This window comes from Biomphalaria glabrata, chromosome 6 (genome assembly GCF_947242115.1).
Source record: "Biomphalaria glabrata chromosome 6, xgBioGlab47.1, whole genome shotgun sequence".
Classification (NCBI taxonomy): Eukaryota; Metazoa; Mollusca; class Gastropoda; family Planorbidae; genus Biomphalaria; species Biomphalaria glabrata.
Window position 1 is genome coordinate 45,706,186 of NC_074716.1, and position 20,854 is coordinate 45,727,039.

General features: G+C 35.2%; 1 protein-coding gene across 1 annotated transcript in view; it reads right to left on the reverse strand.

The window, feature by feature from the left end:
- LOC106057554 (serine-rich adhesin for platelets-like) overlaps positions 1–20,854 on the reverse strand; it is a 55,036-nt gene that overhangs the window by 11,417 nt on the left and 22,765 nt on the right. Inside the window, exons 5-8 of the mRNA XM_056033143.1 lie at positions 17,321–17,409; positions 5,764–5,817; positions 2,526–2,867; positions 461–560 (exon numbers count right to left, since the gene is read on the reverse strand). Coding sequence (XP_055889118.1) covers positions 461–560; positions 2,526–2,867; positions 5,764–5,817; positions 17,321–17,409 — 585 coding nt within the window. The remainder of the gene's footprint in view (positions 1–460; positions 561–2,525; positions 2,868–5,763; positions 5,818–17,320; positions 17,410–20,854) is intronic.

Here is a 20,854-nt window from a genome sequence, read left to right on the forward strand (position 1 = left end):
TAAAAAAGTAACATTTTTTTTTCTAAATGTAGTAGTTAGTATGACAGAACCTGCCTAAGATAGCAATACAATTGTAAACTAAATATTTTTGACAAAAAAATCTAAAACCGTTTGCATAAATGTGTTAAAATTTTAGTAATTAGTCATCTCTCCTACTAAAGAGCCTCCCGTGTTTGTTACTATTAATAGTGAATAGTTGTAAATGTGGTATATTTTATGAAAAACTGCTTTCATTGTTGATTTTAAAAATTAAATTTTTCACATTTCAGAAAAGAAAAAAAATAGCCTTGGCATCAGAACTTTGAATAGCCTAAAATATTATGATGTCGGATTTTCAATATCTTATCTAGTTTACGAGAACTAAACGGGACGAACGGACGGATGGACAGAAAGACCACACCAAACTAATAGCGTATATTCCCCTTTAGGAGTCCCCTAAAAAACGCAAACAAATACTTACCTTTGGCGAAGATAAATAACGCAAAGAGCGATAACCAGGATCAGTACAAGAAATGCAGTGACTCCAACACCAATGGCAATGTGAATAAGAATAGGCGTATCTGTGTGGACAAAATGTGACTTTATATAGCATAGTTCATTGTTAAAAAGATATTTTATAACAATACCTCTTTTTCAAGTCGGAAGATCGTGGAACCTGTATCCGGGGACCAATACAGCTGATCTCAAATAATGTTAAAACTTATTTTCTTAAAAATTAACAGTTGATGTATATACATGTGGAAATGATTAATAGCTTGTTGGCCACTCGGGGAAAACTCTAGATTGACCGTTGACCGTTATAATTTTTCAAAGTAAAAAATAAATAAATGTAAATTTGGCTGTTTTTATAATGCAGGTATTGTCTTTTTTTTTTATTTTTTTAAAATGATTTTCTTGTTGTTAAAATGCTTGTGTATGTTCGTGTTTGTGTTTATCTTATCTGTGCTTAAATGAGATCACTATTCTATAAACGTCGTGCGGTTTGCGCGCTGGACTATCGTTCGGATTAATCGATGATCCCGGGTTCAAACCCTGCCCGCTCCCATCCCCCGTCGTCCTGTGGGACGTTTGGACAAGGGAGTAAGCTATTTTCAATTCTGAAGGAATATCCGAAACATGTCAAACATTTGACAAAACATTTGACAATAAATGCATTGAAACAGCCCAGAGCGATCATCGGCTAAGTTGAGTGAAGATGGTATATATTACGTAGTACAGGGCCGGCAAACTAAGCAACCTAGGGCCTCCGATTTGGGAGAGGGAGAGGTTAGGGAAGAAGAAATAGTAAATCTTGCACGCAATCTTATTGTTGGAGTACACTAGATTTTAATAAAGTGCGTAATTTTAGTTTTTTTTCGCTTTTTTTCATTTTATTTTTTCTAATTCATTTGTGGCCACCAAATTCACTTCGCCGAGTGCCTCCGATTACCTAAGGCAGGCCCTGACATATTGTTTTTGTTATCGAAATGGCTATACTTCGTATCTTAATACCCTTATATAATATGCCTTTGTACATCTAATAGGAAATACTATTAATATTTATATTGAAATCGATATTTCTACATGGCGAGTCTATTAGAAGTTTACAATTTAAAATCATGAAGATATAGAGATCTTTTTTTGAGTCATTCAATGTGAGATTCTATCATTTATTGAATTATATATTCCTTGTGGTGAACAATGAACAAATTAACTATCGGTTTACATATGGACCTTTTTTTTTTTTTTCGTTTTAAATTATGTTTTCATTTAGTCGTGGAGAACTTATAGTTGGCATAAAATTTTGAGCCTGGAAATCGCAGCCTATTTTAAATTCTTTGCTAATAAGCTACTATGTTCTAAGCCCGCAGCCAATATTTTAGTTGGGTTTCCATGCTTCACGCGTTCTTGATAACTTTAATTTCAATATATGTCAAGACTTCGTTACAGCATAATATAAAAATCTTGCTTCGCTCAAATTGTACTTTTTTTTAATAAATTCAATTATTAAACCAAATAGATTTTCATATTTATTTACGCTCAAAGACTAGTTAAAGTCAAGATTCATCCGTTAGGTACTAGTTTATAGAAAATATTTCAAAACAGTCTTCAAACGTCTTCAATAACTTTAATTAAACTTAAAGTCAATCTATCATTCATGTAATCTAGGAAGCAGCAATTAGAATTACTATCTATAATTCGATAAATTTAAAATTGTATTTTTTATCATTGTATAGAAAGTGTCTCTGTAACTCTTTGACATTCACCAATGCAACAATTCACCTTTTTAGAATACTTTTAGTTGCACTATTTTTTATGACTGTAAATTTTTAATTTTTTACTTTCATAGTAAACCACATTGTCTTTTTTAAAAAACATGAAATTAGAACTAATTTGTTTTTTTTTATTTAGCAACTACACAACGTGAATAGTTATTGCCCCACATTTTTTGCAAAACACATATCAGCACCACTAGTATTTCACAATACATTGTTTGGGTAACCAGAATATTGGGAGTAGGTTAGGTTGAAGAAAGTATGTCTTACCTTTACCGGCGCTCGCTTGACTTATATTTATAGTTGATGAAGGCAATGGCGTACTTGTAGTAGTCTCAAATTCTATTTTCAAAGTATCTGTACTAGTAAAAGTTGTCTTAGGCGGTGTGGTTATAGTTCCTGAATTCTTTGCAGTATCTACAGTCTTACGTGCCGTTGTATTCATAGTATTGGAAGATGTTTGTGTGGACTCCGTGTATAACTTTGAAGATGTTTGTGTCGTGGAAGTAGATCCAATAGGACTAGTTTGTGATGAAAAAACTGATGTGATAGTCGTGGAAGCGACGCTTGATGGAGTCAGCGAATTCTTGGAGTCCTTTTCTTTTAAAGGTTCTGTAGTTTATTGACAAAGACACAAAGAAATAGTTAACATTGAAAACGGTAATATATATATATATTGTTATAATTCTATAATTCTGGTGATGATGCAAATAGGGGTGAGTGCTGTGTAGCCAGCTGAAACAAATTACATAAGCCAGCGCTAGAAGAGCGGTTAACAGTGATGAATTGCGACGGTCGACCGTGACAAGTGACAACAGGACAGGATCGGAAAGGATCTGTTTTGTGAACAGCACTCAGGCGGGTTACGTTAGATATAGTCATGTGATCAACCAGAAGGGACGACCAACGTTCCGTAGGTTTCTTGAAGGCCTTCGGGTGCCCTTTATAAAGAACGAAGCTGTCAGACTCAAGACTCAAGTCCAGATCAGTGTTGTTTAGCGTTGTGGTTTTGTACTGCGCATTACAACGGTTCGGTGCAGAGTAGAGTCAAGACATCTCGTGAGTACCAGACGACGTCTTGATCTTGATCTGCGATCAAGTCAGACACAACGAGCCCAGTATATGAAGTCAGTCCTGAACAGTTGAACCCATTGCAAGTTTGGGACAAAGCTGAGAGGCCAGTGGAGTTTGATACAGCAGTACAAGAGTTAATACGTCGTTGCGGTTGTTAACGGTTAAACAGTCAGTGTTACATGTTGGCTAGCAAGCAGCCTTGTCAATCTTGACACTATGTCAAGAAAACGAGAACCTTCCTTGGATTAATTTTTCTTCCCACTGGCGAATCTTATGTTCTGGGTTATTTAAAGCAAGATCAACATCGGTATATTTCAGTCTTAGTGGAGTCACCTCAGAGTCGTATTTGCTAAGGAATTAAACTAGTTCGTTGTTAGTGGCCTGGAGTTTTTATCTTATTTTAAAAACTTCCTCCTTACACAGTTATAAATGCATTACACTCCACGGCCTCCCTTCTTCGTACGCAGGTAGAACCGTATAGTGGAAAATTTGGTGTAAACAGCCAATTTTCACTTAATATTTGTATTATTATTATGATAGCAACGAATGAATATTCATCCTCTGGTGAAGCCAGGATCGAGTTTTGTTAAAGAGAAACAAAGTTCATTGTAACCCCTTTAAGAGTGCTCACTGAGGAATTTTCTGGTGATTTGGCAGGTCTGCAGCAGTACCGCCCTCTGACAGGCAACAAGAGTCTACTAAGAAATGTTATGGAAAGTATGTGTAAGGTCAGTTGTTATTATTCCCTCAATTGATATAACTATGGGGTATATTGTTATTTCAGATAACTTCCATAAATGCTTAATCTCCAAGCCAAGGTTCCCATATTTTCGTTGTCTTTCCAACTCAGTTTTCTTAAATTATGCGATAGTGGTACGGCGATGTCAATAATGGTAGCGTTTTTTTTTTAAATGAGCAACAGATCAGGGCTATTAAAATCTACCATTTAGTTGGTCAAAATAGGCTTATCCGAGTACAGCAGATGATCCGTAGACTCGAGAACCTCTTGTGGTGAGTATTTGTACTAAGGAGGAGTGTCCTTACCGATCAAATTAAGTGACGAAGCCAAGTGCTGGTGTATTAACTTTGCAACTTGGTTATGGCGACCTAGGTATGCAGATTCTGATAGGGCTGAACATCCTTTATTATTATTATTATTTTTATTATTATTATTATGTTAGAAATGAACGAGTAGTCATTCTCTGGCGCTGCCAGGGTCGAGTTTCGCTAAAGAGAAACAAAATTCATCGTAGTCCCTTTAACAGTTTCCACTGAGGAATTTTCTGGTGATGTGGCAGGTCTGCAGCAGTACCGCCCTCTGACAGGCAACGAAGATGTTCCTAGGAATGTCAAGGGCCTTGATGTTGTCTGTGAGGTCAGTTGTTATTATTATTATTATTATTATGTTAGAAATGAACGAGTAGTCATTCTCTGGCGCTGCCAGGGTCGAGTTTCGCTAAAGAGAAACAAAATTCATCGTAGTCCCTTTAACAGTTTCCACTGAGGAATTTTCTGGTGATGTGGCAGGTCTGCAGCAGTACCGCCCTTTGACAGGCAACGAAGATGTTCCTAGGAATGTTAAGGGCCTTGAAGGTGTCTGTGAGGTCAGTTGTTATTATCCCATCGGTTGATATAACAATGGGGTATATTGTTATTTTGGACAATTTCCATAGACACTTAATCTCCAAGCCTAGGTTCCCATATTTTCTTTGTTTTTCTATCTCAGTTTTTCTCAAATTATGAGACAGTGGTACGGCGATATCGATAATGGTAGCGGTTTTTTTCTTTTTTATCGATGAACAGCAGATCCGGGCGATTGAAATCTACCGTTTTGTCGGTCAGAATAGGCCTATCCCAGTACAGCAGATGTTCAGTAGACTCGAGAACCTCTTGCGGAGAGTATTTATAATAAGGGGGAGTGTCCTTACCGATCAATTTGTACGTCAGGTGTTGGTGTATTAACTTTGCAACTTGGTTATGGCGACCTAGGTAGGCTGATTCTGATAGGGCTGGACATCCTGCCATAATGTGTTCAATCGACTCGCCCACATTTCCCCATTTTCGGCATTTGTCGACAACATTGAGTTTCAGGATATGCTTCTCGTAATTTTTTGTCCTGATTACTCTGTCCTGTATTGCTGTAACAAAGCCTTCTGTTTCAGGGTAGTGATGACCTGCTTTGAGCCATGTTAAGGAAGCAGCCTTGTCGATGTTGTCCCCATGTAATGAAGCCGGAAATTATTATTATTATTATCATTATTATTATTGTTATTTTTATAATTATTACTATTAATATTATAAGTATTATGAAAATGAAAAAGCTTTGATCGAAAACAGAACTTCCTGAAGTTTCTTTCCCTATGTTCATCTTCGAGTTGCATTGATTCAACTCGAAATATTCAATTTTTAGTTGTAATCAAGAAAATATATTTACCTAAAACACAAGTCAGCTGAAGTTTTCTATTACGTAGGCCAACATTTCTTTGAACTGAAACGAAGTTTTACTATTAATATCATAGATATATTCAACTTTGGTTCTTATAAACAATCCAGTTTCAAGGTAAGCATTAGCCCTGGGCCATTGACTTCAAAAGAGCTCAGCTCAGCAGTAAAGAGCTGGTTGATTGAAGGAGAAAGTCCTGGATTTTTTTTATAATTAAACAACTATATATTATGTACACACAATACAAAAAGGTAAGAAATTAAACCCACGAATGTCAGGTACTTTTCAGGATGAGTAGTTAATCTCTCTTGCCCTTTAATATTTCTTGTTTCTAAAAAAAAAAAGCTCAAAAACTTTTTATTGGTTTTAATAAGCTACCTTCACTTGACACTAATAATTTTACATTATAAATGACTTTCTTAAAAACAGAAGAAGCGACGTGAGAAATAAGGATAAAGGCACATTTCTTATTTCCAATGGTTAGACAAATTGCTACTAATTCTCTTTCTCCCCTAGTGCCACTAACCATCTTTATAAAATTGTAGCCTTGGTTGGTTGTGAGGTCGTTATCAAGAGGTTGGATCGCTGGCGAGCAACTCAACGCCAACGGAAATATCTGTCTAGCACTACCATACTTTTAAGAAGATTGAACTCCATCAGATGTTAATCAATTTATTAAACTACCGAACATATATACATGAAATTCAATAATGTCAATTAGATAGTCCTACATCGCACAGCTCAGATTACCTATCTCAGATTTTTAAAAAACTCTTTCATTCTAACACAAGAAAACTGACTTTTTCTCTATAAAATCATGTCGCACACTACTGCTTTACCAGCTCCGCACTCCAACTAATTAAAAATCATCTCAACCAATCAAAATTCATATACACACCACGATTACCCCTACTTCCATTCACGTGCACCCGTTGACCAGAATCTCATCCCCATAATCAACCTCTCAATACTAGGGCTCGGGGCTCGGGGTAAAGTAAAACTCTAAATTTAGCCTAGACACTTAGTGCTATTAGAGCATGAAATGAGTTGCCTAAATAATCCAGAAAAAACAACGACTTAGCAGAATTTAATAAATGCATGGCTAGATTGACACTTGGATACACGAAAGACGTATTGATTTTATCTTTAGTAGTAACGTCTGTGAGATAACATTTTTTCCTACATTTTTAATCATTAAAAGCTAACATCATAGAAATGTGTACAACATTGTAAGCAATATTTTAGATTTAATGCACTAGTTACGAATACTGCTATGTACCAAATGAAGAACAAAAACGTGTCATTCTTTTCTATCACAAGTGCGTCACAGTCCCAGAGAAATAGACAACCGTCTCGCAAAGTGCGACGCAACGAAAAACAGCACTTTTGCTCTTGCTCGACTCAAATTGAGAGTTTGGCGGAATAGGTCTCTTCACATAGCAACAAAAATCAATGTTTATAAAGCAGTGGTTCTTACCACACTTTTGTATGGCTCCTAGATCTGGGTGCTCTATTGAAGAGACAGTTGGAGAGCTCTCACAAAGACTGCGGTACACACATTTGAGACCCAGAGGAAAGCCATTATTGAAGACATGCGCAGAGGGCGGAAAGACAACTTAAATAGACCACGACTTTGTCTGCACGAGATGCGGAAGAATATTCAGGTCACATCTTGCTGTGCGTAGTCATGTGAAACACAGCGCTCATCCCTAATCTTCGGAATTGAAGACATTACCATTATTGTTTTTCTGTCTCTCTGTCACGCCCTTTTAGGCCCATATGTTCTTGTTTCCCTCACTCCCAGTGGCGTAACTAAGGGGGGGGATGGGGGGGGAGAATTTTAAAATCCCCCCGGGCCCCCACCTAGGGGGGGCCCCCAAATGGGTGTCCGAAATTTATTGTAAATACATAAATTATTATATTTGATTGACTAATAGTGTCAACGGGTGTCTTTTTTTTTTTCAACATTTATGGATTAAATTTATCACAAAGACTAAACCTAGATCTAGGTCTATCAGTACGTTGACTTTGTTGACATTTAAAAAAAAAAATTTCCCACAGAGATCAAAGTTTTGTTTAAAGTTAGTTTTACATTTTAAACCATTTGCCACGAATAAAACTGCATGATATACAGCGAATTCCAGATATCTTGTTACCTTTACTAATAATAGATCTAAATGTCGAGTATTTTATGGCTACACTAATTAACCTGGAATCAAAATTTACAGAATCGAGTATAACAGATCCAAAAGTTATTCTTAATAATGATAGAATAGTCCATTTATTACCCTTCTATTCATCGTTCCTCAATCCAATGGAAACTCTATTTTTATTTCCATCTAATCCTTTTGCTTTCGCACAAAACATAAACAACAAACAATGATGTAATATCATATAATATTAGCACATCATTCTTTTGAAGTTATTATCACACCCTTCCTTTTAAAGTTCTTAAAAGTGATATCTACTAACAGGGCCGCCCTAGCATTTGCGGGGCCCAATGCGAAACGGATCGCGCGGGGCCTAGTCTGGGTAGGGATGAGCATAATGTCAAAATTATTTTTTTTAATTAGAAAATAGGCCTACTTTCGTCTTTGCAATAAATTTTTATCAAATGAAAGCTCGCAATGCCACTTTTTATTTATAGGCACCCCAAAATTTCAATTTCGTCTATTCTTCAGGAAATTTGAATAAATTCAAAAAAAGTTCAGGACTTTATCGTATATTTTGCCTTTCATGAGATTCCCTGGAGGCCCTGGAAAATCAGGAGGTCACAAAAACCCTGTTATTTTATATACGTTATAATGGTTTAATTTCATAATGTACACTTAGAATTAGCGCGGGTCCTATGAAAGCGCGGGGCCCACTGCCACCGCATAGGCTGCAGTGGCCTAAGGCCGGCCCTGTCTACTAGGAACTTTAACAATTCGTCCACTTCTGGTTGTCCTGACTGGCACAACAAGTTCTCTAGACGTTGGTCTAAAACTGTCTGTTTCGTTTGTTCCAACAGTTTGCAGTTCATTGTCTTATTGGTATCATAGTAGGCCTACTCACAGATGTCTTCATCCAAACTCTTATTCAAAAAGCGTTGGTTTCTTCTGTATGTTTTTCCGTTTGTCTTTATGATGTAAGATCTGGGTGCTGAATGTTTTTTTATGACAACTTTTTTCTGCCATGTTTGACCTAGACGAACTCTCCGACAGTATAATCTTTAGGTAGTCTTGCTTTTGCATTGTATTTCACTTTTCATCTGTCGTTCGTTGAGTAATGTCTCTGCATTTTCAGCTACCGATGGTTTCAATAGTTTGGGATCAGTTGCAATGATTCCCTTAGTCTTCTACTCGTCAGCAGTTGTGATGGTGAATACGGCAGTCCACTTATCGGAGTATTTCTATACTCGAGCATAACGAGATATGGATCTTTCCCACTTTTGTATTTTCTGTATCCTTTTTCTTGCGCACAAAACATAAACAACCAACAATGACGTAATACCATATAATATTAGCACAGAATCTTCTTCATGCAGTGGAAAATTAAGAATTTTTTGCCTATCTTGAATTCTGGTCAAAGCTCTTGCGCCCAATTAATATAGTTCAGAAGAAACTACAAAAGTCTGGACTGCATATACGGGAAGCTGCTAAAGAAATTAGTACCCTTTCATGCTTTCTGCAAAATGATGAGAAACTGACAAAAACCCAATCCATCGAAAAAGCAAAAGAAGGTAGTGAAAACTATGGATTCCCTGTAATCAAAACAACCAGAAGAAAGAAAAGACTTGATGGGAAGTTGAGTTATAATGTAGGACTGTCAATAGAACTGCAATTCAAACGTGTTGCGACAGAAGTGCTGGACAGATTTCATATGGAGATGAAGAGCAGATTTCAGAGGTTGGAAAGAAAATGGATACCTTTGGGTTTCTTCTTGAGTACCTGCTAGATGAAGACCCGCTTATGGCAAACTGTGCTACTTTTCCTGTTTGTATGATGAAATAAGTGGCAAATCGCTTTTTCAATGATGTCATTGATGCACGAGCACTTTTCATCAACAAACCAATAATACAACCACCAATAGACATATTGAAAAAACAGGCTTCATATGGTAATTACGTGTGCTCAAACTTTGCAACCTCCTCCGAATACTGCTAACTCAGGCCACTTCCATTACGTCATGTGAGAGATCATTCTCAAAGCTCAAGTTCATCAAAAGCTATCTCAGGGGCACAATGACACAAGAAAGGCTTATCATGGCTTTAATGTCAGTGAAGTCACAAATACTAGAAAGTATCGATGTAGTTGATATTATAGATGTCTTTGCTGCACAGAATGCACGACGTGAAGCGATATCAATTTAGATTTGTCACTTGTGCATTATTTAACTAATAAATAAAGGTATTATTCATTAAAAGAGTCTTGATTACTTTTTGTTAAGTTTACTGATATACTGAACCAATTGGATTTGGGGCGTAGGATAAATATTTTTGCGTAGGCTACATTATCCCATGTCATATGTCAAATGTCAAAATGTAAGAGGCCCCCAAAGAGGTCAATCCCCCCGGGCCCCCAAATCCCTAGTTACGCCCCTGCTCACTCCCACCATATATTTAAAAAAAAAATTTAGGCTGTCGCGTAATTTTTATCTTAAATTGTAACATATGAATCATTGAAAAAATATTAACCATATTATACTTCTATTTTTAAAACTTTGTATACATAAAATAATTAATATTGTGTCGGATGGTTGGGTTGAGTTTTGAATACGGTCGTCACCGAAAAAAAAAACTGTAATGGAATTCCCATATTGATGAAACTATCAAAAAATCAAACAAAGCATTAGGAATTATTAAAAGAAATTTCTATAAATCAAATAAGAACATAAGACTAAAATGTTTTTTAGCGGCCCCCGTAAGGGGAAAAAGCCGCTATTAGGTTTGTGCAAAATGTCCGTCTGTCCGTCTGTCACACTCAGATCTCGAAAACTAGAAGAGATATGAAAAATATTATTTCATCATTAAATCCGGCTTGAAAAGTTTAGGTGCAACGGCTACTTTTGGTTTTCTAAAAGCAAACCGTTTAATTTATAAAATTAATTATGCAAGCGATTTTTTCATAAAAATACACCAATTCTAAAACAATTACGTAAATGTAAGGGAGGCAATGTTACAATATGCTAACAAAGATGGACAATTTCTGTGTATTTTCAGTATCACTAAGTCAAATATATTTTTAAAATGTACAGGAAATGTTTACAACAAATATAAATAATAGTTAAAAACGTTTTTTCTGGTCAACTAGCTGCTAAAATTAAAAGAAAACATTTCTGTTTGTTTATAAAAGCTGATAATGCACTTTGTATGTAAATATCACGCACATTTTTTTTATGGACTTTTTATACAGCGATTTTCGTGCAGTAGCGTAACGTCGCAACATGATCAGGTGCTAAACCAATTCCTTAAACTTTTTTTAAAAATCAGATTTTATTTATTTTTTGTTTAGTGCCCCCATCCAAATAAAAGAAGCTTATTTTTGTGCGTTTTGTCTGTTGGTCGGTCTGTCCGTCACGATTAGATTTAAAAAACTAGAACTCTAAAAGCTATTGAAAATCTGATTTACCCTTTAATGTTCCTCCCATAACATCTCAATAGTTTTAAGTGTCTAAAATTGATTGTTCCGGATTTTTTTGTGCAAAACTAATCAACGCCAACAACTGTTTCTTTGCTCTTCTAACTTATATTACATTCAATTTCCATGCTTAAACGTTGCAAAAACACATTATCAATAATATGTTGTTCCGTTTTTTATGTAAATAGCATATTAATGCTAAATCAAAATCTCTAAACTGACTTATATTTCATTAAGTGTAAAAATGTTCCGGATATTGTTTTATAAAACATGAATTATGCCTTATGATTGTTTGAAATCGCATAATTTAATAATATTACACTTATATTATTTGAAAATGCGTCACCATAATTTGGTTATCAATATCAAATTGTTCCGTATTTTCATCTTTAAACAAATTTTAAAAATATGGACAATAGGTTGTTCAGGGCTTTAAAAAAAAGTAATTTACTAGAATCGATTACTGAAAATTCCTTTTGAGACTTAATTTTCTTGCTGAAACATAACATAGAAGTTTTGTAATCGATAAAGAATGTTCCGGATTTTGTTTCTTACAAATCGTCGCCAGAAATTTCCGAATTTATTTAAAAATCTACTAACGCCAAATAATTGATTGAACTCCCTCTTCTAATTAATAAACAAATAATCTTCTCATTTACGAAATAATGTTTTTACGGATTTTTATGAAAAATATTTTAACTCACTTCTCTCTTACAGTACATTTAACTTTCTACCTAAAACATTAAAAAATCTAATTATCTTTAATATTATGTTCCGATTTTTAAGGAAAACAGAATCCAAACACCAAAGTAAGGTATGAAAATCTCTCCACATGGCTGTAGTACATCTAATTTTTATACGAGACCATCCAAAAATTTTAATTAACGGTATTTCATTTATCTGAAATTCTCTTTTTCTTTTACTATTTATACAAACATCCGGAACAATCCATTATATAAACTTTTCAATTGTGTTCATACCTAAAAATTATTGCGATGTTTTGAAACGTAAAATAAAGGTTAATCAATTTTTAATAACTTTTAGTTGTTTTTTTTTTATATCAAGATGACGGACAGACCGACTGACAGACAAAACGCAAAAACAATGCGGCTTTGATCCTCTTTAAATTAATTCTATTAGAACTCAGTGCACCAATGTCTATGAACCCTCGTTAAATATCTCGTGTAAATAAAAACATTTTTTTATGGTACCGGTACTACTAGCCTATTGTGAGGTAATGGAATTTTTTTTCCACGACGTCATATGAATGGACTCTTTAAATGTAATGCTAAAAGAACGCACTCTGTGCACCAATGTCTATTAACCCTAAAAAATTGCTCGTATTGATGAAAACATATTTTAGTCTAACTAAGCCGTGTGACGTAGTGTTTTTTTTTCCTTTGACGTCATATGAAATGAATTCTTTAAATGAAATGCTAAAAGAACGCACTCGGTGCACCAATGTCTATGAACACTCGATAAATGGCTCGTATTGATGAAGGGGATTTTTAGTCTAGCTAGGCCGTGTGACGTAGTGGGTTTTTTTTCCTTTGACGTCATATGGAATGAATTCTTTAAATGAAATGCTAAAAGAACGCACTCGGTGCACCAAAGTCTATGAACACTCAATAAATGGCTCCTATTATGAATGCGATTTTTAGTCTAGCTAGACCGTGTGACGTAGTGTTTTTTTCCCTCTGACGTTATATGGAATTAATTCTTCAAATGAAATGAAAAAAGAACTCGGTATAGTAATGTTTTTTAAGCCTCGTTATGTGTTTAAAAAAGGAATGATATCTTGATTTAAATCTAATCTAGATTTTTTAAACTAGATCTAGATTTTTATTACAGTATATCTAGATCTGGATTTATATTCTAATTAAAATTATTTTAGAGTCTACATCTAGAATTTCTAGATCTAGTTTAGACTAAAATAGACTAGATTAAGATGTAGAATTTCAATTTCTAAACTTAAAGTGTAAAAAAAAAAGTGTAGATTTTCATTTCCAAACGTTTTGATCAATATTGCAATGTTATAATATACTAAAACTAATCTACTATTTTTTATTTAATTTAAATTTAAATTTACGGTAATTGAATCTTTGAAACATTATTAGGCCTACTTTTGACCATCAAAATTAAATCATCTCTTGAATATTATTTGCGAATATGCAGATCCGACTTCGACCTGGGGCCGCCTCTGAGTTTGTGTAACACAAACTCTCTTTGTAATCTTGTTAACCTTGGTTAAGCCAGTAACAGAATATGCATCCTCTGTTTGGGACCAATCAACTCAAGAAACATTAAGAAACTGGAACAGATACAAAAAAGAGCAGTGAGATTCATAACAAACGAATATTCACATTTGACTTACCTTTAGTAAAATCAATAAATTTAGAAAGCCTTCAGGATAGAAGACTTAAAAGTAAACCACCCATCATACATAAAACATTGAACCATAATCTTCAAATACAAAAACATAATTTAATAAAATACTCAGAAAGACACAAAGAGAAAGACACATTCCTTGTTCCATATGCTAGGACAAATTTGTACAAATGCTCCTTCTTCCCTAGTGCTATTAGAGCATGGAATGGGTTGCCTAAGCTAGCCAGATAAACCAGTGACTTAGTAGAGTTTAGGTCATTGGTTAATTATGCATGACTAAATGCATGGCGCGTAGGACGAAACGAAACGCAGAATGAGACCGCTGAAGGAACAATAGAAGAGACCTTTAGTTTGACCGAAGCTTTAGCTACAGATAAACCTGATATGAGTACCTCAAACAGCCAAACAGATCAAGACAACGTTGGGTCTGCGTCCAAGCCTGTTGCTGTGGGCCTTAAAGACTTCTGCCTATCTGCCAGTGTCTGCGAGAAGAACTCGAAACTTGATTACTGCAACAATGCGTTTGACAAGAACTGTACGTACGTAGCTTTACAAGAAGACTGTGAATGCCAAGAAATACACCAACAAGGTCTGGACTTAACAGAAACTTGTCCAGCTGTCAAGATCAGCGCGAGAAGTCCTTGTCAAAGTCAAGGAAACACAATAGAATCTGATGCTGAAGTTGATGGACCTTTGCACGTTGAATGTTATCAACCTGCCCCACAGGCGAGTGCTCCAGACTCGGATGAAGGTGATGACGTGTTTGACACCTTGCCTTCATGTGGACTTGCAGCTCATTCGCAAAGCATCCATCGAAGAATAATGCTGAAACAACTTGTTAGATCAACAGTCTTGATGACTACAGCTATAAAATGCAATACCTTCCCTATGTGCTATGTGGCTGCCATCAGCATTGATTGACAAGAAAGTAAGACAACGACATCAACGCAACCAAAGAAATATCAAATGGAGGAGGCGGAGAAAGCGACACATGCAGAGTGCAACGTGGATGGCCCCAACAAGATCAAGATACAAGAACACCCCTTCTCCCACTGATAGACCCCCACCTGCACTGATGAAACTCCACAGCCCATGTTGTTAGAAAACAAGCCCACCACTTCTCCCACTGATAGACCCCCACCTGCACTAATGAAACTCCATAGCCCATGTTGTTAGAAAAGATTATGTCCGGGACCATCAAACCAAAGAAGAAAGCCTTACAAATCAGTTGAAAGTGTGAAGCCACTAAAGAATAATCTAAGAACATTCCTCATGAGAATAGGTTTGATGAAGTATAACAGAGGTTTTAGAAGAACGCTAATTAAGTCAGAAGCAAGAAGGACAGAAAAGAAGTAGTTTAAGATGTCAGAACTGTAGTGAGTAACCATCTGTGACAGAACTGTACAAGAAGATCCACCCAACAGACATCATACGAACCCAAGTCAGTTGCTGTTGTTTAAAAGAAGAGCATGCGAATATTGCTGTAGTGTGATGAGCCTGTGTATCTCTGAAGAAGCTCTGTAAAAAGATGTATGAAAATGTAAAACTCAGCCAGTGAAGCACGAACTCGTTAGAATGCTGATGAATTTTCTCGACAAGATTGCCCAATAACGTCATCTGAAGGTCGATGTTATCATACCAAGATGGATGAAAACATTTGTGAGGACCTGCTGAAAAATGAGGATTTGGCTCCCATTCTTCTATGGAAAGAAGATGGACAACGGCCAGATTGAAAGAACATCTCTGAGAAGGGGGCAACCACCAAAGCTTCGTTCTTGAAAACGTCGATCGGTTTCTTCAGTATCGTGGTGAAATGGAATCTGTTCGGGACGAACAGATCTAAGAAGGGGGCAGTGTTACAAATGACCAGTGACAGGAAGAGGTTAACGTGTGACCCCGACGAGATAACACAGCAGCGGGTGTTCCCTGGAATGTACATGTATAAACAGAGACAGGATGTGACGTGTCCTCACGTGTTGTTCCAGGGGACGAACAGATCTAAGTAGGGGGACAGTTACTAATGAACAGTGACAGATAAAGGTCACTACGTGTGACCCCGACTTGATGACACTGCAGCGAGTGTTTTCTGGAATCTACATGTATAAATAAAGACAGGATGTGACGTTTCCTGACATGTTATTCCAGAGGATACTAGGAGTGTTTGTGCAACTTTAGAGAAGCGATTAGGGACTCTATATAAGCCTGAAAGTTAATGTGAAAGTCAGTCGTATGGAGTCGTGAGTGAGTCGTCGATACTGTTGTCTACTGTGCGAGACAGTAGAAGAGAAATGTGTACGACTCGATGCAAGTTAACTAGGGTAGAGTTAACTGGAGTGGACTACTGTCGTTAAAGTCTATACAGCAAACTACAGTGGACTTGAGCCGTTACAGTCGATACAGTCGATGTAAGACGTGTGCGGCTCTGATTCGGTAGACTTGAGTACGACTTGGTTCAGCTTTGGGAGACCTGGAGCGACACTGGGAAGTGTGTCGTTGGTCTGTTCTGTGGAATACGGCTCGATGCAAGTTGAGAAATGAATTGCAACGAAGTGAAGAGATGAATTGCAACGAAGTATAGCTAACTGTAAACTGACAGATATTGTACAGTCTTCTACGCTACATGTTACAGTAATGAATTGTTAGATTTAATAGTCAATAAAGTTATATAAAGCTGAAAGTTGAGTCGTCAAGTTCTTTGCAGTGTTTTTATTTGTGTGCCTACTAATACATTTAGCCAGAAGATTCAGAAATACGTAACAATATATATATATATATATATATATATATATATATATATATATATATATATATATATATATATATATATAAATGAATAGGGTTAGGGTTTACTGGGCGTTAGGGTTAGGGTTAGGGTTTGGAAAAAAATCGCCCCCCCCCCACTCCAAAGTTCTGGATCCGCCAGTGATGTATGCACATACAAACGTTCAAGTTTCTTCCAAACAAAGACTATAAAATAATTTCAAATACTTTAATTAAGTGGAGATCCATCTACGTCAGCTGGCCAACAGAAAGTTTCAACCATCAGAAATTTACTATTAACTAGAACAACAAAAAACTATATATGATCACTTGGGTCTTAGAATGTCAAAGCTGGAATAGTCCATGAGTCGTTAGATTCGGTCGGACGTATCTTTTTTCAAATGTACTTTGCCTCTCACTATCGCAATGTGTCGTTAATTTACAAGTCCGAAATTAAGTATTATGCAAATAAAAATAAAACCACCACCCATTTTATAAGACATCAACAAATTGTTGCCGTGAGTTTCATATTCAACAATTACACTAATTATCAAATTAATTATACCATTACTTTCTTACAGTGTCGTCTTTCTCTCTCTATCTATCTCTCTAGTTGTATCTCTTTGTCTATCTCTCTGTCTCTCTCACTATATCACTTTCCTCTCTCTTTGCATCCCTTCGTCTAAAACTTTCAGTCTCTTTCTCTCTCTCTCTCTCTCCCTCTGTCTCTCTGCCTCTCTTTTTCTTAATCACTAGCTATTTAAGGATGTAAAATGTGTTACCTTCTAGCCAAACAAAGCCTGTTTGTTTCAAGAACTGTATTGGAAAATTGTCAGGGTTTGGCACTGTTACTGCTTTGTTTGCTTTTGTCCTGGTAAAAAATTAATACAAACTTTATCAACGTCTCATACTTTTTTAAAAACTAGAAATCATAAATGGAATGATAAAATTTCATTAGTACGTATTCGTCAAGAAAATACTATTTATTTTTCATTTACTGTTCTTAATACCAGATTATATAGTATGATACATTTGCAAGAGGTATTGGGTATTTTAAAAAATCATAGAATTCTCCTGATCAGATTACATTAAAGAAATTCAAAGAATCGGCGAAATTTGAACCCTTTGTAATAGTGTCCACATTTTAGAGAGCGTACTACGTAAACAACAGATAACATAGGTAATGTATTGTTCTAAACAATTGAAAATTCAGTTTTACTATCAATTGTCATCGACCGCATTACTACCACAACAATATAGATGCGAACAAAAACAGCGTTTACTCTGGAAACACATACAACCAGTGGTTAATGAATTAGGCTTCTCGATGATAACAAATGACACTGTAGCACCCTGGCTAAACGTGGAATAAAGACGTTTTCAAAGAAAGAAACATATAATATACAAAGCATTAGCCAAATAACTGATCGTATGTATAAATAACAAGCGATAGAAAAAAAAAGGAATAGTTTTTAAAAGCAAAGGGAAAGAACCGCTAATTACTGCCATTTATCTGACATTTACCGGGTTTAGCTCCCTATCTGCTATTTAAAATAAACTGAATTAATTAGTACTAAATGATTAACCAATGGGTTAATTTTTGGAATGATTTGTGTATTGTTATCGACTATGAATAATTATGCAAAATTTTAACTTGACCTAAGAAATGGAAAGTGGTAGACAAAAACTTGTCAACCCGTAAAAATGGGATTAAATCCATATATACATCCACATCTCTAATCATGTAGCATTTTTTCCCCTTATTTCGATATAAAAAATAATAAATAACAACCAACAATCAATTACCTAAATTCGTAAACTTTTTGAATGATTCATGTCTTGTCTAGTACAATCCACTATTGTGCACAATTTTAGCTTGATCCGAGAATTGGAAAAGTGAGAAAAAACGTGTTCGATCTTTTACGAGACAGACACACAGGTCGTCTGATGGTATGATCTCGCAAGGTAGCGATTTCTATAAAAAAAATATTATTATTGTAAAGCTCCACTCCACTCTGTCTTTCTGGTAAAAAGTTTGTACATGTTTTTTTCTTCCACACCCATTCTCGGATTAAGTTGAAACTTCACAAAACTATTCATTGACATAGACAAGACAGGAATCAATTTAAAAAATAACCAACTAGTTAATGAATTTTTTGTATTTAATTATTTTCAAAACATTATATTTCATCGTGTTTTTTAGCCGTCTTGTAATTTCCAACCATATATATTTTATATAAATATTATATTACATAAATTTACATATATATTGAATATATATAGGTATAGGTAAAAATTAATTACCATAAAAAATATTTGAAGGAGGTAACACACTTATACACTCACTCAATAGATCTTCCTTTTAATGATATATAAAAGAAAAAGTGTTGGTAATATAGATTAATACTGTTATTTAAAAAATGAATACTGCTTTAGTTTATCAACATATTTAATCCCTATAAGTAACGCGCGCAAAGCCCTCCTCCTCATTCACATTCTCACTATAAGGAGGCAATTTTCTACAGACTTCCATTTCAGCACCTTTGTACAATACTCCAGAGAGTAGCCTTAAGACTGATTACGTAATTTTTACTACCAAGTTCAACATCTACCCGCGACGAATCCACTCCTTTTAGTTGAAATGCGTGGAGGGGAAGGGCTAAGGGCATTACGTGCGTTACTTAGAGGCTTAAACAAGACAAATCGTTGTTATCGCTATAACAATAGGCAATATGTCTCGGTTTTTATATGCTAATAAACTAATAATAGTATTTATTTTATAATCTATATAATAGTAATTATATCCAAACATATTTAGTTCTCTTTTTTTTATATTAATTAAAAATAAACTACTGTCTATGGAAGATCTAATGTGTGAGTGTAAGTGTGTGTTAAAAATTTCTATATCAATTATGGGGGGAAATTGGTCTCTTATAACTAACCTACTTATTTCCAGACATAGGATAAATATTTTATACTATTATTATTTCATCTAAAGTATTAACATTAGTAACTAAATATTTACACTATTTGGGTAATTATCAATTTCAAAAACTCATCCGTCAATCTTAGGGGTTGGTGATGGAGGTGAAGAAATGAGCGGAGAATCATCTCTACCCATACATTCCACACATTCTCACGATTGTCATTTAGTTTTTCCGTTTTGTCAGCTTTTCTTTAGTATCATGAAAATGTTGTTAGAACCGTTATAGTTGCTATTTTTGATAATGTAACCAATGGCCCATAACCTAAGGATAAAATATGTTAAAACTTTTTAATTATGTTCAAAATTAAGGTCATTACAGAGTGACTAATTTCCGGTGCCTAATTTTCTGCCTTGTTAAAAAGTGCCTAATTATCCGGTACCTAATTTCCCGGGTTCCTAAATATCCGGTGCCTAAATATCCGGTGCCTAGATTTCCAGACACCGACTCATGCTCACATAGGTCACACCAGCCACATAAGGAGGCACAAAACGCCAGTGCAAAGCCCTCAGCCCCTTGGATGACAAAAGTGGTCATCATCGAACTACGATGGACGAACTATATATAGCTGTACGAGTCCAGAAGTAGAGAGATATGTAGTGTTTTGTTAAGTACAAACAAGCATTTGAAGTTAGTGTAGCCTATTGTTTGGTAGGGCTATTGGCTGTTGGTGTAAAAAAGTAAAGTAAAATCATTAACATTGGCTGCTGATGTAGTTAGTTATTAAACCACCACATTGTTTCTTGAAACTCTTGATGGCAAGTTCTTGTGTTAGATGTGTCGTGTTATGCAATGTTTACAGAAGGCCTGGTTAGAGAAAATCGTAATAATATAGTGTACATTTGACAAGCCTCCTAAAAGTCAATGCCTTTTATAATGGAACTATAGATTGCTGATACCTACTAGCTCATAACATTTTGAAATTCGTTACTAATTTATAAGTTCTGGGTACCGTTATAGATTATAGACACTGATGCGACTTCAATAGAGCTATAAAAAGATAGGTCTTAAATTGTTTGTAAATATAATCTAACACAACTACACCAAGCTGCATTAAACTTTCAACAAACATTCTTATTAGAAAAAAACATTAACCAACCAGTCGATGACCTCTAGAATTTCATTAAAAACCTTAAAAGCATTATAGAAAATCATATACCAACTAAATACACATCAAACAAAATAAATAAATGCTGGTTTAATAATAGACTAAAGAAGCTTTCTAAACAGAAGGAAAACCTATATAGAAAATTTAAAGAAACTAATGCAGAAAGAGTTTACAAAAAGTATATAAAAATTAAACACTTAACCCAAAAAGTAAGCAGACAGCTG